This window comes from Terrapene carolina, unplaced genomic scaffold, assembly GCF_002925995.2.
Source record: "Terrapene carolina triunguis isolate 2854851 unplaced genomic scaffold, T_m_triunguis-2.0 Scaffold210, whole genome shotgun sequence".
NCBI lineage: Eukaryota > Metazoa > Chordata > Testudines > Emydidae > Terrapene > Terrapene triunguis.
In genome coordinates this window covers 23,547,216-23,559,338 of record NW_020664561.1, presented here as the reverse complement: position 1 = coordinate 23,559,338, position 12,123 = coordinate 23,547,216, and the positions used below count along the sequence as shown (strand labels likewise).

Here is a 12,123-nt window from a genome sequence, read left to right as displayed (position 1 = left end):
GACAGCTGGCTAAAAGAGCTTGGATCTGTTAGTCTGGTGGGATGGATATTTTGCAATCTTAAACAAAGACTTCTCTTTTCTTTGCTGCTGCCCTAGCTTCACTTGTTTCACAAAAGGTGAAGCTGAATACAGGCTAAGTTGATTAAGTGAAACTTAATTAAACCCAATGCACTGTTCTGTCCATGTAGCAGAGTTGCTTAGAGCCTGACTCCATGCACTCCCTGTTCCACTGGTGTCCTGTCAATAGCAGTCCCCCCATGTAACACTGGCCCTCTTGATACAACTTCTTTTTTTTACAAGCATTTTAATATACACATTAAAAACAAATAATTGACACCCAAACTCCCTCCAACCATGTCCCTTTGGCTAGAGGTTGTTATTATGTAGCCAAGTTGGAGTCTCAATTTTACAACAGAGCTTTTGGGATAGTTTGGTCTCCTCAACAGGTAATCACACTGGGAATGATCCCTCTGTCTCCCTGTCACCTGTCTGAGTCTAGCAAACTATCTTTCTGTGGAGTTTCCTCCTTGCCTGTGGGGTTGGCCTCTGGATGGTTCTCTGTCTCTGTGTTCTGTGATGATCACTATCTCTCTTTAGGCTTTCTGAGTGTTGTGTCTGCTGTATCATGCCTCCTGTTCCTTCAGCTCACTTGTCCCTCTTGTGCAGTCACCCTGTATAACCCGAGTGCCACCCTACCCTTCACAACTCTTTTAGTCCACACTGTCTGGTGTCTCTTGCATGGTTGGATTCTCACAGGCATGTATGACACCAGGGACATTAGGTCCTTGACTGACCAGTCATACGCCTGTTGTGCCTCCTTTCCCTGATTGCTGGCCATCTACTCTCCACAGTATCTCCATCCTTCTGGCTGCAATAGGTCTCCTCTCATCAGTAGCAGTGTTTTGGTCATGTGTCCCACCAGTGCCTGCACTAGACTGTTTTGGCACCCTTGCAGGGCCGGCTCCAGCATTTTTGCCGCCCCAAGCAGTGAACAAACAAACAAACCAACTGCGATCGGCGGCACTTCGATGGCAACTCTACTGCCGCCACTTCGGAGGCAGGTCCTTCGCTCCAAGACAGATTGAGGGACCCGCCGCCGAATTGCCACCAAAGACCCGGACATGCTGCCCCTTACCGTTGGCCGCCCCAAGCACCTGCTTGCTGCGCTGGTGCCTGGAGCCAGCCCTGCACCCTTGTGATGAGGTACTCCTGTGTACCAAAAATGCTAACAAGAGGTCTGACCCAGAGGAAACAGCCTTGTATAACAGTGTCTTCGCTATTCTCACAACTGATTCCACCTTACCATTATTCAGTGGTTATGCGGTGGGGGAGGGGTCTCTGCTGCTTCCTGATTGCCTACTTCCAATTCCAAATGAGGTGTGCAGTTGACCAGTCAGTTCGTAACTCTGGTGTTTGTAACTCTGAGATTCTACAGTGTATGAAGATTTATTAGATAGGGAAAGGAAATTAGAGACTTATATACAAGGTTAAAGCAAGCAAGCAGACACCCTAACGAGTTACAATCTGCAGTTTCAATATATAATATAGGCTTCTATAATCAGTTTAACCTTTAGGACTAACCGAGGCCAAGCAGCTGGGGATCTCTTGTTTATTCCTGGAAACACCTTCCTGCTCCCCCACTCCCCCAAGTCCAAGCAGCATAGAGATACCCAGTTCTTTTGATTCAGAGTTTTTATCCCCCTCCTGCCATGTGCTCTGAGCTGCATACTGAGCTGATGGGAAGAGTCCACTTGCATGACTCATCTTCATAGGGAGGAGAGCAGAACAATAATAAGAGTCGTAAATCCTTTTGTTGATGGTTCCTCAATCCAGATTTATGGAGTTTCCAGCTGTAAAATCCACTTATAGTCTGCCATGGGTCTCCTCTCTCAGGAGGTGTGTAACAATTTCTGTAGAAGAGCTGCTCTTCATACTAATGAATGTCCCTCTCCTATACAGCCATTCAAATGGTTACCGAGGCGCTCAATACAACCACTCAAATATTACACTATGGAACACAGATATTACAAGTAAGATTACTGCATGAGGCAACTCACAAGCATTTGATAGTCTAAACACTTACCATGTTCTTATAATTCTAATATATACTTTATTAACATTAACTTACAAGTGATCCATACAGATTCTACCTATGTATTTGTTAATGTCCACTTGAGACCTGGGGACCTGGGCATGAACTGGCACTTGGCCTGCCAATGTCACAGCATGTAGCAGCCTGTGTGCATAAGGCAGTAACACCAGGGTCTACCCTTTGGATTGTGAAAAATCTGCATCACTCCACATTTTCATTCTGCTTCGGGGAGCGATATTTCCCCAGGACTCCTAGGACTGCTGAGAGACTTAAAGCAGTGGTGAGCTTCAGCATAGTGTGGGCCTCTCTGCCTTGCTCCCCAGTATAGTAACAGTTATACTTTCCTGCTGCTCTTGTCCTCCTGCATGACCAGGTCTGTGTACAGCTGGAATGCCTCCTTTCACCGGATCCATCACTGGGCTAGGTTTTGTAACTGCAAAATCCAGGGCTTTGAGAGGCTTCAGATAGAGTTCCATGGCTCACACTACCAGCTGCTCCACTGTGGAGAGCTCACAACTCTGATGCTGCCACCACGTTTTATTCACAAAGAATGAAACTGGATGCAGGTTAAGCTGAGTAAGTAAAATTGTATTATATCCTGCACACTGCTCTGTTCATGTGGCAGAATTGCTTCCAGCCTAACTCCCCATGTTCCCCATTCCGCTGGTGCCCCCGTCAGTAACAGTCCCCCCAGTGAACAATGGCCCTCTGACTCCAGTTCCACTGATCAGGATACTCCTCCCTAAAAAGACTTTTGATTTTAAGTGAATATCAATCTCATCCCTGATGGCTGAATATCTTGAACAATGGATCAAAGACAGCTCCAGGGGAGTTTAGCTTTAAAGTAAAATGCAGTATGTCAGCTTCCCTGTTGCCTGTAAAACTGCTCTTTCTAGGACACAATCTACTGATTCTACAGTACAATCAATTCATTCTATCTCCAACCCCACCTCCTTGCAAAAACATACATATATTGACAAAATGCAAGTCATTAAATAAACTCTTAAAATAGATTATTTCTAATGCACTATGAAGTGATATATTTTCTTGGGAGCTTGAGGATTCCCATTCTGAAATGAAATGAAATAAAATAAAATAAATGTTCAATGACATGAAAGATGTCTGCACAAAATAAAGCTTGCTGCAGTCTCTCCTTTTGGACTGTCACTAGCTCTCCAGATTCCTTTCCAACCATACTTGAACTAGTCAACTGTACTACTACAGAATTTGTAGCTGATTCTTCTCAGCTCAGCATCAGTGGTACCATCTATCAAAATCATCCCTTGGGGAAGAACATAGGCAGTATTATTGCTGACATGAGAAAAATCAGTCAGGATTTTACAAAACAGAGGACACGTCATCCTTTCCTACTCCACTGAACTCTTAAAAGCAAAATCATGGTAGAAGTCATAAGAACAGAAGAACTCACAACAACTGAGCACAGGGTATTATGGTGCCACATATGTACAACTAATGGTATGCTAAAACTAAAGTAACATATGACGATCAATTAAAAACAGTAGGATTCTGATAGTGACTGATTACTGAGATCAATAATGGTTGTAGCCTGAGCACCAAACCTATTGTGAAGAATTCAGTGTCAGAAGCCTTTTCACATATATGCTTTCAAAAGTGCATGTGAAATCAGCAAACAAACAAAAGGGTGAACCCTTTCCTATTATCTAGCTAGGAAGCAGCATCTGTGTAAAGGAGAGGCAGCTGTGAAATGAATTTAGGAGCAATAGCTGTTGATAAATTTGAGATTAACACCTACTTTACAGATGTATAGAGCATTATTTGTTCTACTCTTTCCCTTTTACCCTTCCCCTATGTTTTTGCTGTTGTTTTCCCAGAAAGAGCTAAAATGATGGAAAAGTTAGCACAATAGTAATTGTTAAATTCAATGTGCAGATGACTATATCTATTGAAAAAAAATGAACAATTCTGCTTAGATAAAAATATGGATGATAAAATAGTGGACCAGGAATATAATTCTAAAACTATATAGTTATACAACACTACACTACAATTAAAGAGAACTTCTGAATCTAGTAACAAACAATAATGAATCAGTCTAAGGACCAATGCTGTTTAATATCTTTGTAAATTAGATAGAAGTAAACAACATCAGATAAATAGCCTGATAAACATTTGTGTGATAAATGTTTCCTTCATTCAGTTTGCCAACATAGATATTATGGTCCCTGCCATACAACAATCATTATGTGTTATGATAGTATTTTTAAGTTAAATTGTTCAGATTGCCATGTAATATTCTTGTTCTTAGAAAGTTTTATTTACAAAATTCTTCACACGCAAAAAGTATGTTCTTTGCTAAAATGACCTGAACTACATTTTGTTTTTTTAAGAGAAAAGGGATGTGATGATATAATGACATTATCTAGCAAGGAGCTAAACATGCATATTTATACAAATACAGTATGTATGAGATAGGAGCAATAGCTTTTGATAAACTTGAGGTAATGACCACTGCCAGTAGCAAATACAAGAAAAATGAACATTACTAGTGTGTTGAACACTACTTCCCCCTTCAACCTTTTGTCTGCATTACAGTCTGTACTTCATTTCACTTCTATGTTATTAAAATTATTATGATTTAATGCAAGATATATTGGTAGTTTCATCAGATAAATTTCCAGTGGGTCAGATAAAAAAGCACAATGTATGCACAGTCATTAAGTGATCTGTTCAAATGACAGAACTTTAATTTAATCCAAATTTCCATTCAGAATAAAGCAAGCATCAGCCCATATTTATTATTTGTGACTGCTATTAAATGGTCCATGTTTGTTCCTGTTTGCCCACTGTTGTTTAAACTGTTTGTGTTTTCTTTTTTCCTCCCTTTGTCAGTCACGAGAAATGGCTTCACAAGTAAGTGTTTGTTATTTGTCTCCCTTTCCCTAGTGTTGACCCTAATGAAAGTAACCCTGACCAGTTATGGAAAGAGGACAAAAAGAGCTTAGACTCAATGTGTGAAATTAGAATGTTAGAGCAGTTCAGGGCAGTTGAGGGTCTCATGTCATTTCCCTTAACATGTGCAAAGGCTCTCCTATAATTAAATATTGTAACAGTCTTCAACACAAATGAACAAGCATTTCCATAAAAGTCATAAACATCTATGTCAAATTATAGGAAGTATATTTGACATATACTTAATATTTATGCACAAAAGCATAAGCTCAAAAGCTTGTTTCTCTCACCAACAGAAGTTGGTCCATTAAAAGATATTACTTCAGCCACCTTGTGTCTCTGATATCCAGGGACTGACACTACAACAACAAACAACAACAACAACAACGCATGAGAAAAATATAGCTTTCCTATTGTCATCCTTTTTTCTGTGGTGTATTAAACAGCGTGCTTGTTAAAATCTTTCAGCCAGAGAGTTATGTCTTTTATATGAATCTTCCATACTTCAGCAATTTATCCCTGCTAAAGGCTTGCACATTTTGAGCAATTAAGAGCATATAAAAAGGCACTCAGTGAGGAAGTGCAGAAGTCTCTTTTCAACAGGCAAGACACATTCCATTGAGTTCATTGAGCTAGTGTTCATAGATTCCAAGACCAAAAGGGACTATCGTGATCATCTTGTCTAACCTCCTGTATTACAGACCATAGAACTTATCCCAAATATTTCCTAGAGCAGATCTTTTAGAAAAACATCCAATCTTGATTTTAAAATGGTCAGTGATGGAGAATCCACCAGGACCCTGGGTAAATTGTTCCAATGGTTAATTACATTCACGGTTTAAAAATTATGCCTTATTTCCAGGCTGAATTTGTCTAGCTACAACTTCCAGTCATTGGATTGTGTTATACCTTTGTCTGCTAGATTGAAGAGCTCATTATTAAACATTTTCCCCATTTAGATACTTATACAGAGTTATCAAGTCACCTCTTAATCTTCTCTTTGTAAAGCTAAATAGATTGATTTATTTGAGTTCAAATAGTTTTATTCCTGGCTTCTAAGAAACAGAATGGCATTGAATTCCTATTAGAAATAGGCATAGAAGCCTCATGTTTAGAAACAGAATGACAAGAAGTACTAACTAATGCTTATCTTCTCTTGTTGTTGGGGAATGTAGGATCATATTTATATCAAGCCACACGCAGTCTACATAATGCTGTTCCAAGGGCACATAGAGAAAAAGACTGCCCCTTCCGCAGGCCATGCTGAACGTTAATATGTTCTTAACTCTATTGACTTGAGTGTGACTTAAGCATGTGCTTAACTGCATTGCTGAATTGGAGCAAAGAAGGAGACAAGGTCTCTGATGATTTCTTTGACAAATCTATTTCCCGAATCCCCTAATTTCTTATGTGATTTTCCCTTTGAAGTCTCAAATTTCTATTAGTGTCGAAGAATGGGAAGACACCAAAGACACCAAAGAACAAATAAACAACCGCAATAACCATCGTAACTCCACATCCAGCGATCAGTCAGATCATCCCTTGTTACGACGGAAGAGCATGCAATGGGCCCGACGGCTGAGTAGAAAAGTGCCAAAGCACTCCGGAAAAACAGCGGAGAAAATAAGTCAGCAGCGGATGAGCCTTTACAAGAGGTCAGAAAGACAGGAACTTGCTGAACTTGTGAAGAACAGAATGAAGCACTTGGGACTTTCCACAGCAGGATATGGTATGACTATTATTATTGTCTAAGATCACCTAATTTTATTTCATAAAACCATAGTATGCCATGGGTGAAGTACAATTGTAGCTGGGTGCAAAATTTTGAAATTCATAATTGATCAAATTTCTCAGAGTTTTGATCAAAAAAGGGGAAAAACATGTGAAAAAAACTGTAGCCTTTTCCAACCAGCTCTAGTTCTGGTTTAGGTTTAATCTCAATCTCTTTTTAGATGGGATATTCATAAGGCAGTTGAACCAATTGGTGCTGCTATTGCTACAGGACATGAAATCAGAAATGAAAACTATTTTCGCCTGTATTTGGAGGCTTATGATAAAGATGATCACATTGCATACCTACAGATGTAACATCCTCTTTATTCATATAAACAGATGGTGACAGAGTTGTTGTAAATTTTGCTTATACTTTAAAGGGTTTTGTTTGTTTGTTTTTTCCTGCAGGATACATCATCTTTCCTTTGATTTTTAAAATAAGATGGGAAACATGCCCAATGTGCTCACATCACATTTATGAGTGATGCATCACTAGCTCTATGCTTCAATTTTTTTCATCCCCCTCTCTGTTTTTCAAGCTTTTTAAAAGCATATGAAAAATATCTGTTTAATTAATACATATAGCATTGTAGCACACTTAGAGGTGTATTGGGCATCTGTCCAGAGATTTTAGCACAAGAAATCAAGTTATTCATGAGTCTAAAAAGCTAGACCATGGTTCACAGCTCACTACATGCCATTTCAAAAGCTTCTCTCTTAGCCATTGGCAATAACTTTGGAAAACAGGTGGCAATTTGTAGCACATCAGAGCCAACTTCCTATCAAAGCTGAAAAACCCACTGCATGTCCTTTTCTGGTTTTATTTTGATTAACAATGAATCCAATGTTGGGCGAACAACACAGGATTGAACATTAGCTCACATATCATTGTTTGTCCAATATCTAGATGAGTTGGGACATGATTTTCTTAATTGCATGGTTGCTAAATTATCACCAGATCTAGTCATTTTTCAGATGGCTAAAACAATCTTTCATGTTCCGATGGACTTAGGGAGTGCCAGCTGGATGGAACCTAGCTCATTACATTTTGGGAGCCTGAAGAAGTAGAAAGCCATTTCTGAGTAGAGATAACATGCAAAAGTTACAGGAACAGCTGCTGTCCTAACATCTAGGTTTATTGAAGGGGTCAAGTGTGAAATAAACTACAGTTAGTCAACAGCAAATTCCTATTTATCAGTTTCCAAAAAAAAGATAAGAGGATTAATAGAAGGTTTTACAAATGATGTTGAGACTTTTGCTATACAAGCTGATTCACATATGGCACAGCATTCATAAAGAAAATTTCCATCCTGGATCCTTTTGGTACATCTTTGGTATTGTACTTAATTCAATTTTATAACAGGTTCTTATTTCACCCTCATCACACTAATATCTGAGTGTCTTCAAATAGTGCATTAAGCAACATGACTGACATCTGTCACATATGGTTCATTTTATCTCACATCCTCTCCTCAGGGAGGAATTGTGAGTGAAGTGGAATGGTTTATTTTTGCAGGATTTGCAGTTTTTTTTTTTTTTAATGTACATGCTTCTATGGAAGAGAAGGCAACATCAAAGATATGCATTGTAAACCTTACACCTGTAGCAGAAGTTGGTGAGATGTGTGATGATGAGGTTTGTGATGGCCCTTGGTTTCTGTGGGAGTTTGTACTCCTTCATACCAGTTGAACTTAAAGATTAGAAGAAGAAACTTAATTGTGACGCCTGGGAAAAAATGAGAGATGGTTATTGTGACGAACTGGGACTGTTCTTAATGTGGTCTGTGAATGCTGACAGGGGAGTGTGGCTGGGACGGTCTGCATTGGGGGATGGGAGACTGACGGACAGAGAATACCTGAGCATGTAACATGAGAACCCAGGAAGGAGTGAGAGGCGAGGTGACACCTTTGCCCGGGAAACTGAACAAAGGCTGTGGGAGGGGTCGCTGAAGGCAGAGTTGGAAGAGCTGGCTAGTGACCATGGCTGGGAGGCAGACGGGGCTCTGACCTCCCAGGGGGGCTAGGGTGCCCGGGGACCCCAAGATGGACCTAACTGGGGGGGGTCCTGTTGTCTGCGCCTGCAAGACCTGTCTTGGACTGTATTCCTGTCGTCTAAATAAACCTTCTGCTTTACTGGCTGGCTGAGAGTCATGGTGAATCGCAGGAAGCCGGGGGTGCAGGGCCCTGAGTCCCCCCACACTCCATGACAGTTATAACTCAAAAAGCTTGTGTCTTAATTTGAATTTTCATTAAAGTGTTCTTCTGTGCTGGAAAGTTATCATAGAAATGGTATTGTGGGGAATTCCCTGTTTATTGTTTCTCAATAATTCTAGGTCATATATGATCAGTTCACAATGTTTTATTTTTTAACCAAAAGGCCTGCAAATTCTGCCTAGGGTCTGAGTCTCAGAATGGGTTCTTTTTAGCTCATCTATTGCCAGCAATAAATATTGTACAATCAGAACTTAATTAACAATTCTACTGACTATATCCAAGACAGAAGAGAATCCACCTTACCCTCCGTAGCAGGGCTTCTTCTCCGCCTCCCCAGTGGGTCCCGTGCTTCCTTCTAGCCGTGGGTCAGGATAGCCTCTCATCTCTTAGAATTCCCCCCTCCACACACACCCATTTATAGTGGGTAGGGAAATTCTGTCTCCAAGCGGCCTTCCCATTTCTGGGCCTGCTAAGCCCTCACTGCTTCATTGGGGCTTTTGGACGCCTCAGTGGACATCCTGTGAGAGGAAAGGGGGAGGGGGCAGTCCTGCTCTCTACTGCAGGCCCCAATCTAGGGACCCTACAAGTAGCAGCCTCACACTGCCAGTTCCCAGGAAAGCTACTAGCTTCCCTGGGTTACTTCCCCACACCCCTTGGATTATTGTCCCCACTTTGCTTGGGTGGGGTTCCTCCCAACCTTCCTGTCAGTGGAGGGAGAGCCGCCAGTCTCTGATAGCCTTTTCGGGCATAGCAGCACCACACCAAATGCATGGTTCAGTCTCTCCCCTCTGGCAGACCTTTTCTTCAGGTCCTTGGACCTGGAAGTGTCCTTAGCTCCTGTTTAGGGTAGGGTTTCTCCCCAATCTCTATACCTTCAGGGTTTTCCCCTGGTCTTTGTCAGCTTCCCCACCACTCAGCTCTCCAACAGCTCACCTTCACTTTCACAACACTTATCAGCCACCCTGACTGGCTGGGGGAAAGGCTTTTAACCCATTCTGACAGGTTCTTAATTGGCTCCAGGTGTCCTAATTAACCTGGAGTAACCCCTGCTCAGTTACTCGGGGAAGAGGGACCTGCTTATCCTGAGGCATTACCATCCTTCCTACACTCTCCTGTAGCCATCTGGCCTTACCCTGTCACACCTCACATTAGCTGCATTAGTTCTGCAGGGCTAAAAAGAGTAAAACAATACAATTTTTTTTTAGTAAGGAAAAACAGCTATGGCTTCTAATATAGCCAACGACAGGTCAATTGAGTGAAAAGGTGCATTTTTACATAGTCTGTTTTCAGAAAGGAAGTTTGTATCTAGCATTTTGGCTCAGGCCTATCTATAGGAAAAATATAAAGAGATGTCGACAAAAGAAAATACTTGTCTTTTCCCCACACAGCAAACACAGATTGCTGAGGGGAGAAAAGGGAGAACTAACCAGAAATAAGAATGATGTTTCTTTTGTTACTTCAATCAGCTTTTTCACCAAACTATAGTTTAAAACTTATCTGTACGTAGTTTTCTCCCAGAACAGAAAAATCTAGCAGCCACACGGCTGGGAGTATTCTATATGTTGCAATGAAAATGACCCATTGTCATTGTGAGAAAAAACATTGCATACTGGTTTCTGAAATGAAAAGCATGGTCTGCCTTGATCAAAATTGCTGTCATGTATTTGATTTTTCCCTCCCTCTTTCCAACATGTACACAGCCAACATTACAAGACAGCTGGGAATATTGTTACTAAACAATAACAAATCTTGTTTCTTAGAATATAGAATGATTGACGTTCCTAAAGGTGTAAGCATGACAACTTGTCATCCAAATGAAGCTACTTCTACAGGTGCTGACAGTTTCTGACCCTGAGCATGACTGGTGTGTATACTGTCCCTTCCAGTTAAGAACAGAATGGTGAAAATGAGTCTTTTCTGGAGATTGGGAAATAAATGACTGGACTGTTAGGCAAGGCTTCAGTTATATTTTAGCACCACTCATACACATGAGCACGCACATGCACGGAAAACACATACAATCTAAAGTATTAGAGCACTATACATGCACACAGAAAGAAGCCCACAAACACAAATGCAGATCTGTCTCTCCCCCAATAGCAGGGGGAGTCACCATTCTCCCTTGTCCTTTCACTGTATGCAGCCTTTAGAAATTGGAGCTCTACTTTTTGGGGAAGGCTGGGATGTTACAAAGACAGGAATACTTCTGACAATCAGTGATACTTCTACTGCATTAACTTTGACGCAGAGCACTCGTGTATGGTGGAAGCCCAACTGGTAAGAAAATAAGTTTTATAATTTCAGCCACTCTCTTATTTTAATAAAAAGTCAGTAATTAGAGTTTCCAGGGGCAGCACTGGATGGAAGCAGTTACTAAATCCAGAGTGAAGTTCAATAGACCGCACAGTTGCTGTGGAAGCACAGTGTCTTTGTACAGATGGCTCTTGGCTTCTAATGTGTTCCCAAAATAAACCCTGGCTCCCAACAGAGGCACTTGGAGGAAACTTCACAAGGAGAACCTTTCCAAGATTTCATCCCTATAACGGAAATCTTACCTTACTTTGTGCAAATGGGGCCTCTGCCTCATTTTTGCCCTTATTGTAAATGGTTTAGTCCTTCCACTAAACCAAAACATCTCGCCTTCTGTCATAATGAAAGTTCAAAACAAAACCCAAAGTCCAGTCAGAGTCCAGACCACTTCATGACCCTGGCTCTCTCCCAATGATCTGTATGTTTTCAGACCTTCAATCCAGGAGAAAGGAGAGGCACTTCTTCCCACTTGCTGCTGGAAGACCCAGCCTCAGGCCTTGAGAAAAGGAAGTGAGTGCCTGGTTCCATTATCTGAGCCCCTCTCTACCTCCTTGTCCAGGGTTTGTCCTCCACTTGCTCAGGGGGTTCCACTCTCTCATCTGATCAACCAGCAGTTAAAAAAAACCCACCATAAGCAAAAACCAAAACCTCCCTTTTTCATGAGTCCATTTTCTCTCCAGCTGCCTCTCTACATGGCTCCTTCTCAAAGGCAATTTAGATCCACAACCTGTTACCCCATAAGCTCACTCTGTTCTTGGGTAAGAGAGGGCATATAAGCCACTTCTCTTCTCAGCATTCGTTGTC

General features: G+C 41.2%; 1 protein-coding gene across 1 annotated transcript in view; it reads left to right on the top strand.

The window, feature by feature from the left end:
- Nucleotides 1-6,775, top strand: part of LOC113407282 (potassium channel subfamily T member 2-like) — a 299,061-nt gene extending 292,286 nt beyond the window's left edge. The window contains exons 28-29 of the mRNA XM_026655611.2: nt 4,964-4,984; nt 6,452-6,775. Coding sequence (XP_026511396.1) covers nt 4,964-4,984; nt 6,452-6,775 — 345 coding nt within the window. The remainder of the gene's footprint in view (nt 1-4,963; nt 4,985-6,451) is intronic.
- Nucleotides 6,776-12,123: the final 5,348 nt, after the last annotated feature.